Source organism: Gallinula chloropus, assembly GCF_964237585.1.
Source record: "Gallinula chloropus genome assembly, chromosome: 1".
NCBI lineage: Eukaryota > Metazoa > Chordata > Aves > Gruiformes > Rallidae > Gallinula > Gallinula chloropus.
Window position 1 is genome coordinate 180,339,690 of NC_140085.1, and position 24,336 is coordinate 180,364,025.

The following is a 24,336-nucleotide window of genomic DNA, read 5'->3' on the forward strand; positions in this document are numbered from 1 at the left end:
AGTCTCATTCCCAGTCTTTAAATACAATTGCATTTTAAAAGGTTACTTTTAAGATATAATAATAACAACGCTTCCAACAACTGTATCAATTAAGTATCATTAGAATGTTTTTGGATAAGGCATGGATCAGAAGAATTGTAACCACAGATGAGAGGCATAAGAAATGATGATGTATTTTCAGAAATCTGCTATAGTGCTTCAAAATAGTTGGCAACTTTGTACAATTAAGATCAATGACGGGTGGCTTATCGCAAATATCCTTCCCTCACCACACTGGTCTGAACTGTGTACCTAACCACAGCTAGGTACACCAGACAGGAACATGAGGGAGCATGGGACAGACTGTTACAGGGGATGTATGTGATACTAACACATATGTGTTACTGACACATAAGTCATAGGAAACTACAGCACATGAAAGCAAGAATACTACTGGAAACTGATGAAATTTATTGAGGTCCCCAAAAGCTTGAAATTATCCACTCAAACTTAAGCAGTAGGACTCAAAGCCCCCCCCAAAAAGCAATATGGCTAAAGAAGCAACAGCAGCAGATGCTAAAGTTCCATTTCATATAAAAAGAAAATTCTTTAACCATTTCCTGTGATTTAAATTGGCTGTTCACATATTCTTTTGTAAACTAAAGGCAAAACAGCACTGAGGAATACAGTATTGTTCATGTTAAGCTCATTCTTCTGTATCCTAACATTTTCAAAGCATAGCGATGAGGCTATTGCAATGTTGAAGCCTTTTCTGAACTTCATGGGAACCACTTCGACTTAAACCTCTTTTCACAAGTACATTTTGGTTAGTCTGTCACATTTCATAAACATACAGGCTTCATACCAGGTTAACAGGGACTACTCTTTTTCCATGTGGACAGACAAAATACAGAATCACAAGGTTGGAAAAGACCTTTAAGATCATCAAGTTCAACCATTCCTGTCCTCTATTAAACCACATCTCTAAGTACCTCATCTACCCATCTTTTAAACACATCCAGGGATGATGACTCAACCACCTCCCTGGGCAGCCTGTTCCACATCCCAACAACTCTTTCAGTGAAGAGTTTTTTCCTAATGTATAATCCAAACCTGCCCTGGAACAGTTTGAGGCCATTTCCCCTCGTCCTATCACCTGTCACTTGGCTGAAGAGACTATCACCCACCTCTCTACAACCTCCCTTCAGATAATTATAGGCAGTGATAAGGTCTCCCTTTAGCCTCCTCTTCTCCAGAAGAGAAGAGAAATTTTTCGTGTTGCAAGTGGTAGCTTGACTTCTTGCCCAGCTTTCACCCCACCTATTTCATCTCATGTAACAACCCAGAAAAAACAGGAACCATGGTGACGTTTTTCTCATTTGGCTTTTAAGTACTGTCCCCCTCATAATGGTCTTCCATCACTACAAGAAACAGGGGAAAAAAGGGAAAATCCAAACAGTTTCCATACCTGCAGAAGTTTGTCGTAACGCTCTGCAGACATCAGGAAACGACCATCTTCAAGTTGCATCTCCCTGTTCTCCAGCAGGTTGTTTAACACCGGCAGGACGTTCCGCTCAGCCTTCTCCAAACCTTCCAGCACCAGGATTCTGCCTTCGGTAGCCGCGCGAACTGCACACTTTTCGAAAATAAAACACCCAATATTAGAATAGACATCAACATTATACATCTCATTAACTCCCTGCTGAATATGAACCTCCAGGTGCTTCCCAAAACAGTATTTATTTCTTTAAGAGTCAAGAAGATTCCCGTCATTAGTGATCAGGAAGAGTGACAGCTGACTGCCTTAACAGCACTGCACTGTTAAGAGCTGGAATTGTATCTCTATATATCACTATTATATGGACTGGCACAAATATATGTTCCAGTATTTTGCACCAACAGAATAAAACCACAAAACTTTGCAGACATTTCAGTGTATATCCAGTATATATTAATGTGGAACCTTTTCTTTTTGATGTTACATAACATTTTGTATTTTGGGGTATTTTGACTCCATCAAACAATTCTGGGACAGCTAGTCATAGAGAAAAAAAAATCAATCAAGGTGGTTTCACATGTTTACAACAACATTAAAATATTAAACAAAAATGCACCAATGTAATTCATTCTCAGTACATTGCTTTAGTCTGACTAGAACATCAGACTATTGAAAGCAAACATGGAAGATAAAAACACAACAGTGCTATAAATAATCAGATGTTAAAAAACGTGGTAAGATTAAAAAGCTTTAGAAGTATATCCCCTGACTGAACATGGTCGTCTACAAAAAACCAGAAAAAAATGTAGCCATTAACTGGGTAATCCTTTAGAGCCTTTGGGAAAGAAAGTTACTTCTTTCCTGTATTTCACTTCATTAGTTGCTTAGATGCTTCTGTTTACTTAAGTGCATAATGCAGAGCCAAAATGTAAAACTTAACTCTGGTGCTGGTAATTCTCTGCAACTTTCTTGCAGTCAGTGACATTCACTCAGGTAAATTAACTACACTTCATATCTAATATTCACAATTACTGTCCAGTAAAAGACGCTGAAATTCAATGCATTCTTGTCTACTTCCAATTTGCAGAAGTTTAATCAGATAATAATGGGGCAGGTTTAGGCACAGACAACATTTAGAGGCACCAGAGTCTTCCTTTGCATTCCTATTACATTTTAACACAATTTTAGACACAAGCACAGTTGCAAAGGGAGAACAAATGAAATCTCTTCCCTGCATGTCTCCTACAAACTCCTACAGAAGCACCTGTCATACGATGCTAGATGGAAATCTCTGATGAATACAATAGATGTCAAAAACTGGGACAAAGAGAAAGAAGGAAGATACGAGAAGGAATAATGAAGAAGAACCAGAATATAAAAATAACTAGGAAAAAAAAATCACATGAGAAAGCAGATGTGTAAAGGACAAAAGCATAAGCATAAACAAGAAACAAAGAACAGCACAACAAATGAATTGCTATGTGGTATAAACCATACAGGACAATCAGAAAATTTCCTGAGAAGATAAAGATGACATTAAGTGATAAGACTAATTTACATGCTTCCTGTGTACAGTACAGAAACACAAATAACTACTGGCAAATGAGCCATAATGTAAGCTTTTCACATAGCTAATGAAATGGCAATAATTCCTACATAATCTGGATTCGAGCAAATATTCCTGAAAAAAAGGCATTCAAATTCTTGTACACATCTCTAGACCAAGTTCCCTTTCCTGGAAGACATCTGACAAAATATTTTACTACCTAGCCCCATAATCAGTATTTGAGGAACCTGGAATAATCCAATTAATCAAGTAATAGTCCCTAGATTATTTCCCTTCCACTGAATCATCAATTCTTTGTAAAAAGCAACTGGTTTTTTTTGTTTGCTTATTTGGGCTTTTGTTAATTCAGGACATCATACTCTACCTACAGACAATATAAAATTCCCCTTTCATCCCATAAAATTTGTACAAAGGACACATTTTTTATTAACATTCTTCTCTATGAAGGTCACTGGACAAGTCAAAAATCTGCTCCAACCTGCCTGAATAGAAAACCTGAGCCTCCAGTGGTCAGTCCAACACCTGGCATGAACAAAATACTACTTTGTCTAAATGCAGTTTGGACGTACAGCCAGAATATGCTTTAACAAACAATTTATTTGCCAACTCAGTTGGATTCTACATATTATAAGTCTATGAAGACTTTATGACTAGTTTTACTAGTCATAGGAAAATACACATTCTGTTCATATGGTTTCAAAATATTTTGAGTATCCATAGAATCTTGTTGACTCATGTTGAGACATGCACTCTATGGATAAAGGTTTGCTGAAGTACCAGGCTTCCAGTATCAACATAAAAATTCTCTCCTGGGCTTGTACATGAAGATAATCTGCTGTAGGGGTAGACTGTAAATATCTGGAAGTAGATACCAATCATTAACTTCATGAGAGAAGATGATCTCCATTACCGGTGCAATCTTGGGAAGCAGCCTATCGCACTGTGTTCCCTGCTGAGCATCATCTTAAAGGATCAAAGGATCATTTCTTAATCAAAAGACACCCCATAACAACAACAACATTCCAACCACCTGGTGCTAATTTACCCTGACTGGCTTTTCTCCAAATTGTGCTCCTCCTATCTTCAAAGCTTATCTGAAATACTGGAAGTTGTCCTCAAAAAGTACAGTAAAATAAAGGCCAAATTCACCTACCTCTGAAATTCTTACGTTACATAGCCTCAAGTCTGCTCTTAAAAGCAAACCAGCTGCCTATCTCTCTGGCTGAACTATGATATTTCTGCATCCTGGTTGGTAACAAGTAAGGAGTTTTTGCAATAAGCTAGTCTCACTACAAGGCATCCTCTGAATCAGTGTTTCAGATCTGTGTACTGATGGATTGGTATGGAAACTAAAACGCATTACAAAAAATCAGAATAAGGAAAGTAAGTTTGCAATCTGTCACCGAAGATCATTTTTTAAAAAATGCTTCCAAGGCACAAATCTTCATAATTCTATAATGAAAGCCCAGAAATAGCTGTGCTGCCTTCCTCTCTCACTAGCCTCATTTGTTCTAAATGTTTAACATAAAAAAATAATTTGACAGAGGAGAGTCATATTGTACAACCTCGATGATAAACCTGAGATTAAATGTATCCATTCTTGTTAAAAGGCCAAGGCAGATTTCATTCTAATGGCAGTCAGGGACTGTTTTGCTCTTCAGAGGAGGACAGACACTGCTGCCTCTTGCCCATGCTCCTAGGGCTCTGGAAGGATGGTAACCTGGACACCTGCTCCAAGAACACCTGCAGCTACTGCAGGCCAGGATCAGAATCCATTCACATAGTGCTACTCAATAGTAATGGCTTTATGCAACAAGTATGTTATGCAGGTTGCTTACCCTGGTTTCACACTGCATCTATACAAATATATTTTTATCTTTAAAGGTGAAAACACTCTAGGAACAAGACAACCCTAAGCAGACTTATCTTTCCTATAGCTGAACCACGATGAGGTCCTCCACACGAGCAGTGCATAATACAACAACTGCAGGAAGCTGCAAACCTCAATTTTGGCATGAATCATGGTGTATAAGCACATGGATGAAGTTACACAGTGTCAGAAAGGGAAGGAGGACAGAATAAAAGCTCACCACAATGCACATATTGAAATGTCTAAACATCAGAGAAAGGAGGACATTTTTATAAAGCTAACCAAACAAGTTTGTAACAGTACAGTTTAAAATACCAGAACTGTAAGGGTGGTTCTCTTCTCTCAGGAAAATGCTTATAAACCAGAAAACTCTGGTTTTATGAGGAAAAAACTTCTTCACTTTGAGGCTGGCGAAGCACAGGAAAAGGCTGTCCAGGGTGATTGTGGAGTCTCCCTTTCTGGAGATACTCAAAACCCGACTGGATGCAATCCTGTGCAGGATGTGATCCTGCTTTAGCAGGGGGGGTTGGACTGGATGAGGTCCCTTCCAACCCCTACAGTGACTTGATTCTGTGGTTGCACTGAAATCCATGAGGAAGATTCCTGGGGGAACTCTAAAGGGTTTTAATTTTTCAAACCTGTACATCATATTCAGAATGATACCCAGGCTATGCTTCAGAACATTTTAAAAATGCTGCTAGAAATTGCTCAACAGTAATCACTAATCATGTCTTCTTCAGTAGCTACTTCAAGATAAATTTGGGTGTTGTTTTATTTTTCTAAGATGACTTGCCCATGGCTCAGAAAACTGGATCCACTGGAATAGGCTGCCCAGAGAGGTGGTGGAGTCTCCTTCTCTGGAGATATTCAAGGCTCGTCTGGACGCCTGTCTGTGCAATATGAGCTAGGGAGCTGCTTTGGCAGGGGGGTTGGACCCGATGATCTCTGGAGGTCCCTTCCAACCCCTACAATTCTGTGATTCTGTGATCCCTGTAATGGTATCTCAAGCACAGTGAACAGAACTACAACATGGAAAAAAAACAGAACAAGTAGCTCAGTGAACACAAGAGCTAATGAGGTAAGGTTCCCTACATCTGCAGCCTACATTTCAGATGTCCCTTCCAGTGCAGTATCTTGTTCCCACCACCCGCACAATATCCCACACAAACTCATCTACTCAAGTTTTTCCATTCACTTCTGTATTTCATAAACTTCCCCACAATGTTACATCCAGATGTCTTTTATGGTGAAAATAGATCCTTAATAACCATCTGGTAAAAACACAAAACTTGGGCTGGTTTTGAGCAAACACGATGCTGATGGGCCGCAGCAGCCTAAGAGAATTTGAACTATTAAATCCATAGTGCAGCCTGTCTTCAAAGGATGGGAGGTGAACATTAATTTGAGTCCCACTGACCTACTAAGCTACCAAATATCACAACATTGAGAGAAAATGACTATTTTCTAAATTTATTTTCATTGCTCAAACACAATCATATTTTTCCAATGAAATCCAAATCATTAAAACTAACCAACAAGTAAAACATAGCATGAAAAGAAACAGCAGAGATGCTATGAGCTTTTGCTCCTCATTTTACATGGGAAGGAAAAGCACAGTGACCAAGACTTGTTATTTACTGTAAGTGGGTCAAGTTATTCTTTTAAGATACAAAAGAACTAGTAAGATAATCCAACTTTTATAATACTCATATGGAAATAAATTATTATCTAGAAACTTTTATAGACAGTCTAAAGATAGATGTACAAACATATATGGAGGGCAGTGAAGCATATACAGCTGTCTCCTATTGGGGAATCTACTTTGCTAGATTTTAAAAATATCTGTAAATGGTATGTCTAATGGAATGTCTCCAACAAAGAATACTCTCTCATCCTGTCTTCATAGGAGAGGTGCTCCAGCCTCCTGATCGAGCCCTCCTCTGGACTTGCTCCAACAGCTCCACATCTTTCTTGTACTGGGTTCCCCAGAGCTGGATGCAATACTCCAGGTAGGGTCTTGCGAGAACAGAGCAGAGGGGCAGAATCACCTCCCTCAACCTGCTGGCCATGCTGTTCTTGCTGCCGCCCAGGACATGGTTGGCCTTCAGAGCTGCTAGCACACACTGTCAGCTCACGTTGAGCTTGTCATTGATTAGCACTCCCAAGTCCTTCTCCTCAGGGCTGCTCTCAATCCATTCACTGCTCGGCCTGTAGTTGTTCTTGGGATGGTGCCAACCCAGATGCAGGACCTTGCACTTGGCCTTGTTGAACTTCATACAGTTGCACAGGCCCATTTCTCTATCCTGTCAAGTTCCTTCTGGATGGCATCCCTTCCCTCAAGCATGTCCACCTCACCACACAGCTTCTTGTCAAAAAACTTGCTGAGGGTGCACTCAATCCCACTGTCAGTGTCACCAACAAAGATGTTGACCAGTGCTGGTCCCAGTACTGGCCCCTGAGGAACATCACTTGTCACAAACCTCCATGTGGACATTGAGCTGTTGACAACTCTTTGAGTGTGACCATCCAGCCAGTAACTTATCCACTGAGTGGTCCATCCATTGAATCCATGTCTCTCCAATTTAGAGACAACAATGTTGTGCTCGGCTGTGTCGATTATGTATGTAATAAAAAAGTTCTGAATGTATAATGCCATTAAAAGATGAGATTAAAAACAAGCCTACAATTCATCTAAAATGTATATTGGATTTTTTGTTACAAAATTTTTCACTTTGTAGTGACAACAAACTATGGGTTTGAATTTTACAATTTAGGCCACATATATACTGAGTTACATATATTCCAAATGTGATGTTCAGGTTTTATTAACATAAATGTAACAGTAACTATGTAGTGAGTCAAATTTAGAAAGTAACTTAAGAACTACATAATTCATCCTTTTTCTCCCTCTGTAATAGTGGCTGGGGGGTTACATCTTTGTTATTCAGCCTACCTCCCTGCTGAGTTAATCAAATGTTTTCTGGGTGGATTTTATAGCTAATTTTCCCCCATGAGGCTAGGAAAATTACAGGGCAGGTTGCATTTAATACAGTTATTCACGCCTTTTTTATTAAAAAAGAGGCAGAGAATTCACAGTATATCAGAGCATTGTCAGCCAGGGTAGTTAGCGCCCAAAGAGAGACTCCAGCTGTCTGCAGTAGTTAATGTTTGAGTGAAGAAGAATGGCCTGAACTGGTGAGTACCTCATTCATGATGCAATGCCGTTGCACAGAATGAAAAGCAACTAAGAAAGAAACAACCTGTATTTACTAAAGGTTTGAATCAGATAATTAGGCTAGAAAATTTTGCCCAAAGTGAATCAACATATGATAAGATCATAAATCAGTTTGTGTGACGAGAACTGAAATAGTCTTTCATTTCCTAGTCATTGATTTCAGCTTCCTCCACACAATTTTATTTTTTCCCTTTAATTGACCTACCACAAGTCAAGTGATCTCTTATTTCCATCACCCCTTCCCCTAGCATCAGTCAAGTGCTTTTGCAACAGTGCCTACAAACTCTATTTACAAGAGATGATGTCCCCATCCAGGCAGGGTCCAGCCATTTTAGCTGCTTCACACCAGGTATATTAGTACCAAAGTCCATTTACATCAGGTGTGTGAAACGTTTTGCTTCTTAGGCAGAGATCTGGCCCAGGAACAAACAATATGAGATTCTGAACAGATTAACCAGAGCAAATACCTGGAAACAAAGAAACAGGGGGGGTTATATTGTCTTCTGGACAAGAATAAGGGAGATGGGGTATTTAATTTTTTTATTCCTGATGAATAAAAGAATAAAAAGAAAATTAAGTATTTGACAGACATATAAAAAAAGATGAAGTGACTTATCACTTGTAAATCCCTTTCTTTAAGAACACCAACAACTCTGTATTGCCTATGAATGTTATGACCCCACAAATTACAAAATATTGCCCTTTACAGCATTGTAGGAAATACTACCTGAAAAGAAAGTAGAATATGTATGTAACAGACACACACATAAGAAAAAGGAATCCCACACAATTTATTGCAATCCGTAAGGAATTAAAATACACAGTCCTACTATCCCTCTCATTACATCACAGGTATTAATCTATATACCCTCTACATCAAAGCAACATACCAGAGTCTGAACTGCTAATCTAACAAATCCACTTAAATGATGACACTTTTAGAAACAAAAAAGAAGTATTACAAATGATTAAAAAAAAAACAGTTCCACAAGTTAAGAGATTATACAGGGGTCCTTATCATGCATTTTCTTTTTAGATACAATATAAGCCACATCAATGTTACTGAAGATTAACTTCCTTAACTCTTGGTCTCTACCTAATATTTTCCTTTTCCTCTACAGTGTTGGACACAAGAAGAAAACTAATAGTAACCTCCATACTTCTGGAGCACTGTATGGCTTGCCTCTTCTTTTTACAGACTTTTCTGTCTAGTTCCCTGTACCAGACAGACAGATATTGCAGTGACAGTCAACTAAATTATACTTTCTGACAGTGCCTTTGCTGTAGCTAACTGACCAGCTCATCAAAAATCCACCATCGCCTCCAAGGCAGTAAGTTAACAGGTCACACAATTAAACAATTTTCATTGGTAATTTTTTAAAAAAGCTTACCCATCTCTTTCCTAGAATATAGAAAGATTTTTTTGTATATATGTGTACACAAACACATACATGTGTATAAACACACAATCTCAAATATGATTATAAAGTCCCTCAATCTTATGTCCTTTTTTATAATTCTCTTTCTAATCCTTTTTGATTAAAAGAAACCAAACTCAAGCCTGTGAAGTGCTACTTCTGGGGATTTCATGTCGTGTTCATTTTACAGACAGGCCAGTTAAAGTTGTCATTTCTGTCACCCTGGGCGTTTCATTGATTACCACATGAAATCTTTCAAGCCACAGGAGAAGATAATTTTTTCTGGTATCTTGACAATCAATTTTAAATGTTATCATTGAATAACTTACAATACCAGTACAGTCAGGGATGCAAAAATATTCTATCAAAACAAGTATGCTTACATAATTCAAAGACAGAAGAAAACTGAGTCTGATTCTGTATATGCAGAAATGACGGTGGTATTACATATCCACTCAGTGGACACAGCTTGATCAGCAAACCATCAAAACCATGACTCACAGATTCAAAGAATTGTAGGGGTTGGAAGGGACCTCCAGAGATCATCAAGTCCAATCCCCCTGCCAAAGCAGGTTCCTTAGGACAGGTCGCACAGGTAGGTTTCCACACAGGTCTTGAATATCTCCAGAGGAGACGACTCCACAACCCTCCTGGGCAGCCTGTCCCAGTGCTCTGGCACCTTCACTGTGAAGAAGTTCTTAAACACTTTATTTGTAATTTTTCAGCACATAACCACACCATTTTTTTACTCTTATTCCAGTCTTAGTTAGTTTGATTGTCTGAAATGGAAAAGTAAAATAGTAAAATAAAGTAGTCTTGCTTGGGAAGCTTGTTTCATTCAATGAAAAAGATGCAGAGCAAACAAAACCAGATGTTCCAAGGAGCACGGTTTGTGGCACAATCCTCTCAAGCACTAACAAAATGGCTTACCTGTTCTCCCAGTTGCAACCATTACATTAAAATAACACAGCATTTCCTAATAACATAGAAGGATGTAGTATAGTAATAAGAGTTGAAACCAGAGGTGTGCCTTTTATACCTGCACACACATGGTAACAAGCAAAATTGCATCAGAAATTGCGGGGGGGAGGAGGGGGGAAGACATAAATATCCAATACCTCAGATTTGAAAATACAATAGGCTGAGCTCAGAATCTCCATACTGAGTCAATCAAGTTGGTTGCTCAACAACAGAGAACAACAGAAAAACTACTCTGTAGGGTAAGCTCTTCTATCAATAAAAGCAAAATTTGAAGCTGCCATTTAAATATTTAAGTAATATAAAGTAATTTTGACTAATTACTTGATACACAACACAATTAACCCATTCAATAAATTACATAATAAATTGCCTCAGTAACAGCAATAATGACATTTCTGAGGCTTTTAACAGTGAATTAACAGCTAAAAACCAAAACCAATTGCCCAAGGTAAAGACAAGAAAACTGAATTTTCTTCTGTCAGTACTTGAATGAAAACAAATAAATCCCCGTTTCCCCATTATAAGTCCCTTATTTGAAACCATTTTAATTGGAAATAAATTTAATAGTTCAATGTTTGCCTTTATTTCTGAGAAAAACCTCTGGTTTCCTCCCCCTGTCCCTTGTCAGATATCCCTTCTAACTTCCTAAGTCCAAATCTTCTCCCATTTGATTTGCTCCCAGACTAAGAACTGATAATATGCGAGGATATTTGATACACTGGGCCTTCAATATACATTTCAATAAGAAATTCCAGTCACTGCTTCCAAATCACCATCTTCCACATCTATTGTAAGTAATTAACTGCAATCATATTCAGTAATTTCATGTTAAAATATATCAGATGTTTTGAAACCTCTGAGATATCAATTTACAGTATTTAATCTGTCACTATTAAATGTAGAGCTATAAAGAACCCTAATATCTTAACAATCACTCAAAGACAATTTTGCTAACCTTTGTGGGTCTGCAAACGTGATGATTCACTATATTAGAGTTATTTCTGGTAACAAGAAGCCAGCTTTTGTTACAGTATATTATTATTCAAAGTGTAAGATAACTACATTACTATATTATGACTTGCATGCAAGAGCCTCATCTATCAAACAACGGCTAAGTTTTATTTGACCCACAGAATTTGTGCAGTGGATGTTATGGAAACCAGACTTTCAAGGATTGCTGAAAGCTTGAATTTCTCTCAGATGTCACAAGGAGCAAGCATGAGAACCCACAGGAAGGGAAACGGCATATAAGTCTGAGAAGCCTAGCCCGTGTCTTCAGTATCTCATATGAGTTCACCTTCTCTTTAGCTCACCTACAGCAATGGGAGCAATACAGCTCTTTTGGGAATATTTTAAGGAGACCTACTGATACAGCCTTCTCGGTCTTGTAACAGTTCACAGTCTGGTGCTTAAGGAGTCCCGTCTAACTTCTGTGATGTTCTGAATCGGTACAAGCCATCTGCAAATCTCCAAAAAATCACTAAATGAACTAATTAAAACTCAAACCTTCATATAACCTGTAAAACTTTATTCCCTTTTATTATTGATCTATAATTAGATCTGCGATAGAATTATGATGAGTTGGAAGAGACCCATAAGGATCACTGAGTCCAACTCCTGGCTCCACACAGGGCCAGCCAAGTCAAAGCATGTGACTGAGCGCATCGTCCAGACGCTTCTTGAACTCATTCAGGCTCAGTGCTGTGACCACTTCCCTGAGGAGCCTGTTCCAGTGCCCACCCACCCTCTCAGTAAAGAACCTCTTCCTAATATCAAACCTAAACCTCCCCTGTCACAGCTTCATGCCGTTCCCTTGGGTTCTATCACTGGTCACTATAGAGAGATTGGCAGCTGCCCCTTTGTCCCCCTCATCAGGAAGCCACAGACCCAACAAGGTCTCCCCCGTGTCTCCTTTTCCCCAGGCTGAACAAACCAAGGGACTTCAGCCTCTCATTGTTGCCCCCCTCTGTACATCTGATGGTTCTAAATATTATGTACCTACCATATTTTATGTGTCTTTAACTAAAATGTAGGGTTATAAAATTTCAGCTGGAACATCACTATCGGATTCATCCTCTGTGTTTCCAACAATTTCCAAGTGCTCATCTAAATACCAATGATTTATTTTTTTATTTTCCCTTCAGAGCTTAAATACACACTTGTTGTAAGTAACATATGAAGGGATTTTAGTACTTTGGTACCTTCCTAAAGCAAAGTCTTGATCTGCAGTACTGCAATGCTAGATTCTGGTAAAATCCTTTAAACTGGAAATCTCCAACAGATTGAGGAACAAAGGTAATCTTAGACCTTTACTTTAGCAAGCTCAAAATAGCTTGTACAGAAGTGAAGCAAGCTCCCTCGTGCTTACATTAGGATTGAAGTCTTCAGACAAATACACGTTTAACAGACCTTTTCACATCTGAGCGAGCTTCTTACAGTTCTTGCAAATGTTAACTAAAGCTCTTACACCAGTGGTAAATTCCTTGACTACTCTGTTGCAAATGTAAGGATAAGCCTGTCCATAACAGCAGTGAAGCATGGAGCTAACACGAGTTAATGAGTTAACCCCACAGCCTACAGAAATGCTCTTATCCTCTGGTAAATAAGAAGTCATTTACAATCCTAATCCACAGTGCAGTACTTTATCTCATTGTATGCAACCCTCACACTACAAGACAAACATGAGAGAATTGAAAGTCCTAGAAGTAATTAAAACCCCCCAAAAATTTAGATCACTTGTTATCCTTCGTTCTGAGGGTCTTCCACCAAATCACTCCTATGATGGTGATACCATTAACCTTTGTAACATCACCAACTGAAAAATTTACATAACACATTTAAATTCACTCTACATCAGAGGACCTGATCTACCCTACTTAATTAGAAACCTAACTTGTATACAAATTTTAGGTATCTAGGAAAATAAGACATTCTAAATGAAGAGTATATTTCACCTGCATAAGCAAAACGGAGACATGCTGTTGATTACTTACAAAGAGGAATCTCACCTGAGCAAAGTCACTCTGTGGTTGTACTGAATCAGCCAACAGGTTGGGGCAATACAGATGTCAGGTGTTTTAAAATCATTATTTTAGCCTAGATCAGCAGTGAGCTTTCAAATCAAATCTTCCTATTGTCTCCATTTACTGTGCTTAGGTTTCACAACACGCAGCAGGCTCAAAATACATGAACTAGTCTCTTTATCAATGAAGTTAGATCAGACAATTCCTTTCAGGAATACATCTAACGTGCTACAAGTGTTTGGGAAAAGACACACCAAAAGAAGTGCTTATCTGATTTGCACAGAATATACCTCACTCCTCATTACTGAAGCACATCAAAACCCGTCTCCCTAAATTAGCCCTGAAGTACTTTTAAGAGACAGAGTAATCCTGGATTTGGGTAAAGATAATGTTTTCGGTAATAATGAAAACAAGAGTGTTATATGAGACTTTCTAACTGCATCAGAAACGTGCCAGTAAGTCTGCAAGCCACATACTAAGTTTTCATTATAGAAACGATGACTTCTTTCAAACTTCTTGTAAACAATAATCAGGTGGTGTGTGACTGCAACTTGCCTGATCAAGATAGAAAGCACTACCATCTCTTATCTCTCGTCGCTGTTTGAGGTCGGTTTCTGTGGTGTCCCTTGATAGCGCGATATATTCAACCTCCCGCTTTGTAAGCTCCTGTGGACAACAGTCTGAAGTTATTACAAAATAAAACTATAACTATACAAACAAAACTATAACAACCATAAGTGAACATTAACGATAGGCCCCGTGGTAAAGTTGTTAAAAAGAATTCTAGCAGCACACAGCTATCTGAGACAACCCTGAACAAAAGCTAGAATCTCTTATTTTTGTAAACATTTACAGTATGTTCTGCCTCAAACAAATGGTTTGAATTTCTGCTCAATAAACTTTCATTTCCCTCAAACCTGTTCTAAAAACGTAATAGCCAGCTATATATTCTTTCCATTGAACATCTGTAACACCCAATACGTTAATCTTTTGGTTCCAGACTGTGAAAAACAATCAGCATCTGCAAATCCTGATTAAAAATCTGTGAAATTTTCCATAAAAGAATGAAAAGCTTCAACTCTCACTGCTCAGTAACACACTATCACATAACTGGGATAACCACCTGTACATGCTTTGCCAGTATACTGATGAACTACATTGTTCTTTGTGGTGGTTCAGACCCAAGCAGTGGCTAAGCACCACACACTGCTGACTCACTCCCAGAGGAGAAACAGACAGAGCTTCTGGGATTAAGGACAGTTTACTGACAAAACCACCATGAACGGGGAACAATAACAGCCCGTGGCAAATTATACTCACACCCAGTGATAACAAGTACCCTGCTGCACTCAGACCTGCCCAGAAGCACCCAGGAGTACCCCTCCTCAACCAGCCCTTTTATAGGGGAGTGATGTCAGGTGGTGTGGAAAACAGCCAGGCCTAACTCAACTCACCTGGACTGCTTGCTTGGGGAAGTTAACTCTGGCCTGTCTAGAACCAGTACATTCTTATAAAGTCATGAGATGCAGTCTGCATCTGTAAACTTATAAAATATTTAAAATATATGAAGCTTTGAGTTATTGTTTTATTTTGATTCAATATGAGATATACTTAGAATTTTCTATCTTTAAGGCAAAAAAAACCCAACCCATGTATTTATACCTGATGTTCCTGCTACTTCAATATCTGGGTTATGCATTCTGCTAGGAAACAGATTCATGCTGAAATATTCTTAGCCCTTATTCCTCAGTTAAAGGTATGGTATATTTAACACATCTCTCTATAGAGGCAGCCTTTAACTACAGTTGTGTGAAGAAGTCAAAGAAAGATATAAACCCTCATGAAAATTATTTCTTCTCTTTTTCAGTGCCTACTGGTTACAAAGCCAGCAATCCTTCAAGCTGCAGGTAGATACAATTGTATTTTCTTATAATTAAACGATACAATTATCTTTTCTTGTAATTAAACAAACAAACCAAAAGTGAACCCCAGGAAGTGAAATACAGGAGAGTTTTCTTCAACAATCAGCCCTGTTGAACACATAGTAGTAGCAGCTTTCAGCATCAGCAGATAAAAGATTTCCGGGCTTACACAGCTTCATAAACAGGCCCACAGCATGTATCAGCTCACATGCAAAGACCAGCCTTCATGTAAATGTTTGCCATGGCACTGAAAAAGTAAGTGTGCAGGACAAGACACATTCTATGTCCCATGTTTACATATAAGGTGTTTCCTAAGTCCACTTTCTAGGTTATACCAAACTCTTACGGACTTTAAGGAATGCACTGAGCTATGAGGTAGCATATCTGGTTTGCTGATTTAAGAAATCTTTGCCCTCCTTTGCAAAGTTCAAACTCTTGCAGGTTTCTTCTGTACACTTCACCTCTGGGAGCAAGTCTTAGAATTAGTATTTTTTCTATTTTTAAAGGAATGGCTAATCTGTATGACGGTTTACATACCTCCATCTGTGATCCTTCTGAGACCCAACCAGAGTCTACATAGAGTTGAAGGCAAAGTCCTACCCACATCACCTTCTGGAGCAGACAATCCCCTTTTCCTATCACTTAAGGGCACCAAAAATTTAAACGTGAGATTTTGCACACGGTGCTGCCACGGTTCTTGCAGATGAACGTAGGCAAGTCCTTCCCACATTACAAGCGAGGATCATACGCTCTTTCTGATCACTCATGATAACAGTTCCCAAATGCTACTCAGAACACTCCTCTCCCAAATCCTTCATTTCTTTTTTTATATAACGAAGCAAAAACGATTTGTTGTCTGTAACAGTAGGCAGATATCTTAATCTTCTAACATACATAATGCCTAGAACAAACTGTTTCTCCATTTGTGATAGCATATGGTAACACAGTTTTCCAACTCTTCCTCCCCCCCCTCAGAGTTTAAGCAGAAAAACATGTATTAAAATGTCTGTACTTTGTATTCATCTATAACATAAATTGAACTCTGGAAAACACATTAATGGAAAAACTTATTTACCTCCTAAAGTAGCTTGCTATAAGATTTCCTGGGATGATCTTTTGGAATTTGGCTAGTAGAGGAATGACTGACATTAATGACTATGTCTCCAAGAATTTAAACAAACATACTTACCAGATACTGCATGGCAATAGATCGCCGGAGAGGCCCAGGAGGTCCAATTAGAAAGACATCTTGGCCAAGAAGATCTTTTTGCATTATCCATCTTAAGTGGTGGACTACAGACTGGGCCAAGGAATCTGTCACTTTGAAACACAAAGATAAGAACACACTAATTAACTTTAAAGTGTCAGATACCTGGCCATTCACACTTCTTTTTTGTTCCTAAGTCCAAATATAAAACCAAGATGGAAGATGTCCTGCCCTAAAGCTGGACAGCTGGAAAGCAGGTAATTCTACAAACAGTTTATATTACACTGCTTAATTTACATATAAGTTTATATACCTATCTTACCTATTACCTTCTTCTCTGCCCAATTTCGTCTTAAAAAAACCAAACCAACAAAAACCAAACAAATTATGGTGCTTCTCATTTTGCATTAAACTGATCAAAACAAAGATTGGGTTTTATTACCCGATGTTGAGAGGATTTCTCAACATCAGTTAATATAATATAGATACGTTATTGATAATTGTAAAAGACTTAACCAGCCTATATCCCAGTGCTTCTATGAATCATGAGCTTAAAAAAACCCCACAAGAAAACTCTGCTTGCATCAGACTAAGATTAATGATCAGTGATATATTTAATTTGCTATTTACTTAAAGGACAACTGCATTCCTGCTTACATTTTGACACAATAAAGCACAGAATTAAATTATCAAGGAAATGCAAACCTTGCAATGCTATTACATCAATACCATGCAGCTTCCAAAATCATAATAAGAAACAACTCAAAGCAGATCCACTTATTCCTATTAAGAATACCATCCCCTTATTATTTAAAAAAGCGATAACCTGATTATCATTAAACTAAAGCCTTTACCACACGTATGGAAACATTGGCAGCCCTAGAAAACACCATGCAGGAAGAGCACACTGAAAGAAGGGCACCTTTCCCACTGCTGTGCATCACACTGCCTCCAGAATACTCCTTCCCATAGCCTCTAGCAAAAAGCACTAGTGCAGGAGGAGAACATAAGCAAGCCAGGAGGGAGATTTCTGTATACATGTACATAGATGGTTCCTTTCAGAATGATCTGACAAGACTAACAATGGGGTCTGAAGCTGGAGCTTCAAGAGTGGTGTCCAGGATGCTCAAGCACAGTAAGAAAGGAGCAAGAGATAATGAAATCTTCAAAATAAAACCTGGTTATTTACCTGGCTTCAGTATGATTACTGCTAACAATGAGAAGCCAAAATTTAAAAAAAACATCCCTTGGTTCTACATCACCTTTCCTGTGGCAGGGAAGGCAGGACTTGCAGGGCAGAGTTAAGGACAGACAGACAGCAATAGTGCCTCTCAGTTCTGAGGGGACTCAGTTCACTGCTGAATCTCTGTATTCCAGAATTAAAATTATTTTTAAAAAAATCATAGAAATGGTATTAAAACACTGCGTGAGGTTTATGTTGATTTTAAGCATAAAAGTGACTAAGGAATACTTTATCACAAATTTTAACTGAATATTTTGATGTGGCAGTCATGAAAACCATCTGAAATCTTCCACTTCCAAAGAAGTCTACATCCTTAACAGCAATACGAACAGGAATAACATACACACATAGGTGAGCAAACAATGTGTTAGAATTTTCAGATTAATTGTAAATAAACAGTTTGGTTTTAAATAAATTCTATTAAGATGCCCAGCATTAGTTCTCATATATGGTGTTACAAGATCATACAAAAGTAAGAAGAAAATATTCTTCTTCACTGCAATGTTGTTTTCCAAGAACATCAGGCATACCACATACAACAGGACAAATGCAAATACATTCCATCAAGAGAATAATATCTTCCTTCCTAGGAAATTTCCCAGAAAATTAAGAAAGCTCCTCTAACATATAATCTTTGGGAAATAAAGGGTAATACATCCCATCAGAAGAACTGCTGTCCAAACTTTGCAGCAGGGCATGTATGGTTATTTGAAAAGCACCACACAAATAAGAAGTATATTAGAGGTACCAGAGATCTCACCAAGAGGCACATTCATTATTACTCCTACCTGTTGTAGGAACATGACAATGTGTCTCTAGTGTATTTCTTATAATAGCTATTCTCAAAAAACATGAAGTCCACTTTAGGTGGACAAATAAACTTGGAAGTTCTGCTGAAACACTGAATTCTTTCATGTCAAAAGTCATGCATTGGAAGCATGAAAAAAACAGCTTTGACACCACATGACTACAAATGCCTCTGGTCTAATTCTCATTAACATGTGTATCTATCTTTTTTATTTTTAGGATGGCCTGAAGAAAAAACTCGGGTCAGACTTAAAAGTGGTTCCATAAATAGAAACAGGATTTAAGAATGTTCGGCAGCATCTGCAAGACAAACTGTCATGTAAAAGAGAACATGAGTGTACAGCATTCAAAGAAAGAAATCTATAATCTTTGGAATGTGATCCCCTTGCAAACGTTAAGGAATGTAATATACATGTAAAGGCACTCATGTTCTTGTCATTGCATTTAAACAGTCCAAATGTTTTCTGAAATATTAATATGCAAAATGCAAATTCTAAAATTCTCCTACAGTTTCCTAACTCAGCTGGTTTTTTCTTCTTTTTTTGAGACAAGGACAGGAAAGGCAATTCCTTATCAATATATCCCTTAGAAAAGGGTTTCTGCTACACCATTCACATCATTCTCCTCACATACAGACTACAGCTGAAGCAATTATGATACATGTTTTCAATCACAAAGTCAGCACACTGACCATCTGCAAACTTACTCAAAGGAAGCCCATTGCAAACAAGGCTGACAATTCAAAGCAAGCACTCCCTAAGGTGAACTGTCATGGCAGTAGCTTTCACTTGCAGTTCCTTCTATTCCAACATGTAGCATGTAATATCAGTACATCACTCCAAATACCAAGCCTACTTTGGTTTCCCAGGTATGTCCTTCCAAAATCAGAAGGATGTCCAATTTTCTTTGTACATGCAGTCTACGCTGCATAAACTGTTTCCATAGCACAGCATGCTTTTCAAAAGCAACTTCAGATGCACACATGCAGTATTTTAAATATTATTTCTATATATTTAGACTAGTTTCACTGCGGCATCTGCATTGCAAAGCTTTTACATCTCCTCTAACATGACATGAAAAAATTCCTCTCTCTTCAACTTCACCATGAACAGCATATAATCATTTTCTATGACACTTAGAAGACAGGGCAAATTAGCTGAAAAAAGCATCAGCATGTATATTACAGCAATTTATATTAATTATCCCATGAGTCAGATAGTATCTAATGCAAACTGGGTTGGCAAAATCTTTTTAGTGGTACTCTGCTGATTGGCACTAGTTGAGTAGCTGGCCCTATATTCTTAATCTGCAGGATGGTGCGTAGGAAGCCTCTACAGTGTATTCTCAAAGACACCATCTGGCACATGCAGGAGAGTAGTCGGCACTACAATGTGCTATTCCCGTGTATCAAGGATGGCCAGCAAAAGAAAAATTGCATGATACTGCTTTGTAATACGTGCTAAGTAGGGCAACACCTAGCAGAATCTGCGCAAACATTTCATGAAGTGAGCAGTCAAAGCTGAATGGAGAAATCCCGAAATAAGAAAAGAAGAAACTGTTGTCAATTTTAAAGCAAATGCAGCAGCTGCTGTTGTTTGATCTACAAATCAGCTTTTGATAAAACCAAGACTGAAATGGCTATGCTTGCCTCGGAAATTTTCCAGTTCACTCAGACTTGAAATCTTGGCACGTGTTACACTCACTGACGCCGTAAAATTTACTGGAGAGAGCAGACAGTATCTGCCGGCAAGTCCTTGTGTCCCACCTACAGAAGAAACCCCAGATATGAAGGAGACACCTACCTCTTCCCACTGTTCAGAGGCAGACAGTTAAATGAACTGATTCCCAAGAATATCCATCCCAGACGTGGTACAAAATACATTAGAACTCACGTCCCTGTATGACACTAGTTTGGTCAATCACATAATAACCAACAGACACTTACAAGACACCAATATATCTATTTCAATAAAAAAAAAGACCTCAGCATACCCTAAACCTTTTCTACAGTGTTATGTTCAGAGTCTGAGAATGGTTCCTTTTACAAATGGAAGCAAAAGTTCATGGCAGGGGGGAAAGATCTCCCTCACAGCTGATTACCGAGGGGGTCCTTCAGCTTTCCACATTGGTCTGTAGTACATCCAACAGGGAGGGTAGCCACTGTGAAACACGGTTGAGGAAGGAAGGGACAAGGAGGGGGGGCTTTGTCTAGAAACATAAACACATTTCAAAAAGGGAAAATGTTCAAAAAAAACCCCCCCACACTGACTGAGACTATTTCACAGCTTGCGCAGGCTGGGGAACAGTGAAGGAAGAGAGGGAGCTGCCCAGGACACAGTGAAGGAGGCAGCACAGCCTAGGTGAGGAGAGAGGCACTCAGACATGGCCTGCTCTCAGCTGCTATCACTTAGCCCTCACAAGTAAAACACTGCTGCTCTTCCAATTTTACACTGATGTGCTGTGTCCAAGGAGTTTACAAAGTCTCATAACGCAGTTACATCACCGACAGTTTTCACTGGAATACTATTTTTCCTCATAAATTTTTCATGGGAACACTCTTCATTCCAAAAATTTTTGTTCTTGCAAGGAAATAAGTTGTGAGTCTTCTCAGGGGCTTAGAAAGGGGGAAGTTATGTCCTGAATGAGACTGTAAACTCATTTAATTCATCCAAGTAAACTGCTTCACAGGAAGGTAGAAGAGCTACATTGGTAAATCATATTTCTCCACGTTAGTGTAAATGAAAAGACAATATAAAGGAATCATGTAAAACCAAACAGCTTTCTGGAAGGAACACTGAATGGGATTCAGAAAACTACGTTTCTCTTAGTGACATATAAACATGGCATAAATGAAGCTATTCTGAGCTGGATGTACAACTCATAGGGAAATGCATAGCCAGAGCAGTTGTCTGTAGTTCAGACTCCACCTGGAGTGACATATTGTGTCTGCTTTTGAGCGCAAGAGATCAGTCCAGCAAGAAAAAGTTCAACAGATTCTAGAAAAGAACAAGAAGAGTTATCAGAAGTGTGGGAGATATGTAAAAGTTAAAGAATTCAGTCAAGAGAAGAAATGACTAAAATCATAACAACTGTTTTCTAATATGCAAGGAAGAATCAGGGAAGAAAAAAAAAGTAATCTGTACATCACGCTTACTCTAGATAGAACAAGCCTCGGGGAACTAAAAGGACGTCCAAAAATATCTAAATGAGGCATTAGAAAAAGTTTTTTTTCATAAAAGAATCATTAATTACTGTTGCAAAGTGTGCAGAGAAGCTTTAGCTTCACCAGCACATTTAAGAACAGGAAGGACATTCTCTCAAAACCAGTTTGGATTCCGCTTGACTCTGCTCTGAAGCACAGAGAATGGTGCAGACCACTTCCTCAGCTTCACCTAGACCTTCACTGAAGGTTTCCACATCCCCCTGTCTCCCTGTGCCTCACTTTTGGTATAGACAAAACTAAGATAATGCTGTAAAACATTCACAGCTCTGCTCACAAAAAACCCCAAACAACCCAAAACCACACAATTTCAGATTCTGGCAGATAACAGACAAGTAGAAGATCAGTTACAAGCCTAAATGAAAACTCTCCCCATATATGTCTGGTAACAGGCACCCTTCTTTATGCTAGAGAAGAAGAAATGTAACAACAAAGAAATCTTTGCTAGGGCAAAATTATGGTCATCCTGCAATAAAACCTATCTCTGTAATGTGCTGCACTCTGACACTCAGACTTAAACTCAACAGAAAGAAGAATAAACACACATTCCAGTGCAAATCTGAACCTACTTTGAGCAATAACTGAATATAGATGCTTGCTCCTGCTTCAGCACCTGGTGTGTACCATTCTGGAGAGGGTCACAGAGGACTCTTATGGTTAAGGAAATACTGATCTCTCAGGCGAAGAATAACTAATAGTAATTGCTTGAACCACTGAGCCTATTACAGAGAAATAGCCACAATTTCCTCAACATTAAAACAATTCTTTTTCAAGCACTGAAATCCATTTAGTGGTTCATTTTTTAAAATTCATTCCACTATTATGCACACAAATCTTCTGTTTAAATTCCTCATGATAATTTGCCTTCTGAATATCTCAACTGACAAAACCAAAAGGATTTATCACTTAATCCCTTGTACACATGCACATCACATTTGATCACACATTAGTAAGACTCAGGACACTTGGCACAAAACCACACACTGTTTGAAACTAATCAATTTCACAGAATCACAGAACTGTAGGGGTTGGAAGGGACCTCTGGAGATCACCTAGTCCCTCCCCCCTACCAGAGCAGGATCACCTCCACAGTATCTCTGGGCAGCCTCTTCCTGTGCTCTGTCCCTCTCAAAGTGAAGAATTATTTTCTAATGTTCAGACAGAACTTTCTGTGTTCCAGTTTGTGCCCAATACCCCTTGTCCTATCACTGGGCACCACTGAGAAGAGTCTGGCCTCTTCCTCTAGACACCTACCCTTCAGATATTTATAAGCATTAATCATATCCCTACTCAGCCTTCTCCAGGATAAACAGATTCATCTCCCTCAGCCTTTCGTCATGAGAGACGTGCTTTAGTCCCCTCATCATCCTCGTAACCCTCCGCCGGACTTTCTCCAGTAGGGCCCTGTCTTGAACTATGGAGCCCAGAACTGCACACAATATTTCAGATGTGGCCTCACCAGGGCAGAGCAGAGGGGGAGGAGGAGAACCTCCCTTGACCTGATAGCCATGGTCTTCCTAATACACCCCAGGTTACCATTGGCCCTTCTGGCCACAAGAAGGGCACATTGCTGACTCATGCTTAACTTGTCCACCAGGATTCCCCAGTCCTTCTTTCAGAGAGCTGCTTCCCAGCAGCCCAATCCCTAAATTGTACTGGTGCCCAGGGTAATTCCTCCCTAGGTGCAGTTACATGTAACATGACTGAAGCCAAACTCCCAAATGCACTTGGACCTTTGAGACCAAATGAGCCAAAGTGGTGTTGCAAGAGAACATCCCTTTACCTGCCTTAACAAGGCTGAACAAAGTGTCCTGGAAGAGCTACATTAGGCATTATTTTGTCAATATTAATAAATAAATATCAGGTACACTGTAATCTTCATAAAATTTCCAGAAACTACTAATGAAAACCGTGCACTGACATGAACTCAACTTTTAAAAATATAAAAATGTATGTGCATTCTCACAATTTAATTTTAGATCTAAACTATCATGGAAAGCTGTACAAAGTTTCTCCAAAGCATAATTAAAGAAACGATCATGCTTTTCAGGCATGGTTAGATTTTTAAAATCTATGTTTTATTTTTACTGACAAAAGAGCAGGCAGAGCAAAAATAAGTGCCCTCTTTCTAGAACGTGTCAGACACAGTTATGACAGAAACCCCATTAACAAAATTCCCCTGTGTATGACTCATTTTTACTTGTCACTTGCAAAAAGAAAAAAGAACAATTCATATTTTATGTACTTTTAATTACCATCTCCCAAGAAAAAGCCATTTGCCAACAACAGCAAAACAAATTAATATTTTATAGTAACACACAAAATGGGAGTGCTTCATACAGAACTCGTTAGGTAGGGCATGAAAA

At 38.7% G+C, this 24,336-nt stretch overlaps 1 protein-coding gene across 1 annotated transcript in view; it reads right to left on the bottom strand.

Moving 5' to 3' along the window:
• The window catches only part of VWA8 (von Willebrand factor A domain containing 8), a gene marked incomplete at its 5' end in the record, with an annotated part of 200,100 nt that overhangs the window by 158,300 nt on the left and 17,464 nt on the right, over positions 1 to 24,336 (bottom strand). Inside the window, 3 exons of the mRNA XM_084274913.1 lie at positions 1,448 to 1,615; positions 14,127 to 14,237; positions 16,683 to 16,813. Coding sequence (XP_084131039.1) covers positions 1,448 to 1,615; positions 14,127 to 14,237; positions 16,683 to 16,813 — 410 coding nt within the window. The remainder of the gene's footprint in view (positions 1 to 1,447; positions 1,616 to 14,126; positions 14,238 to 16,682; positions 16,814 to 24,336) is intronic.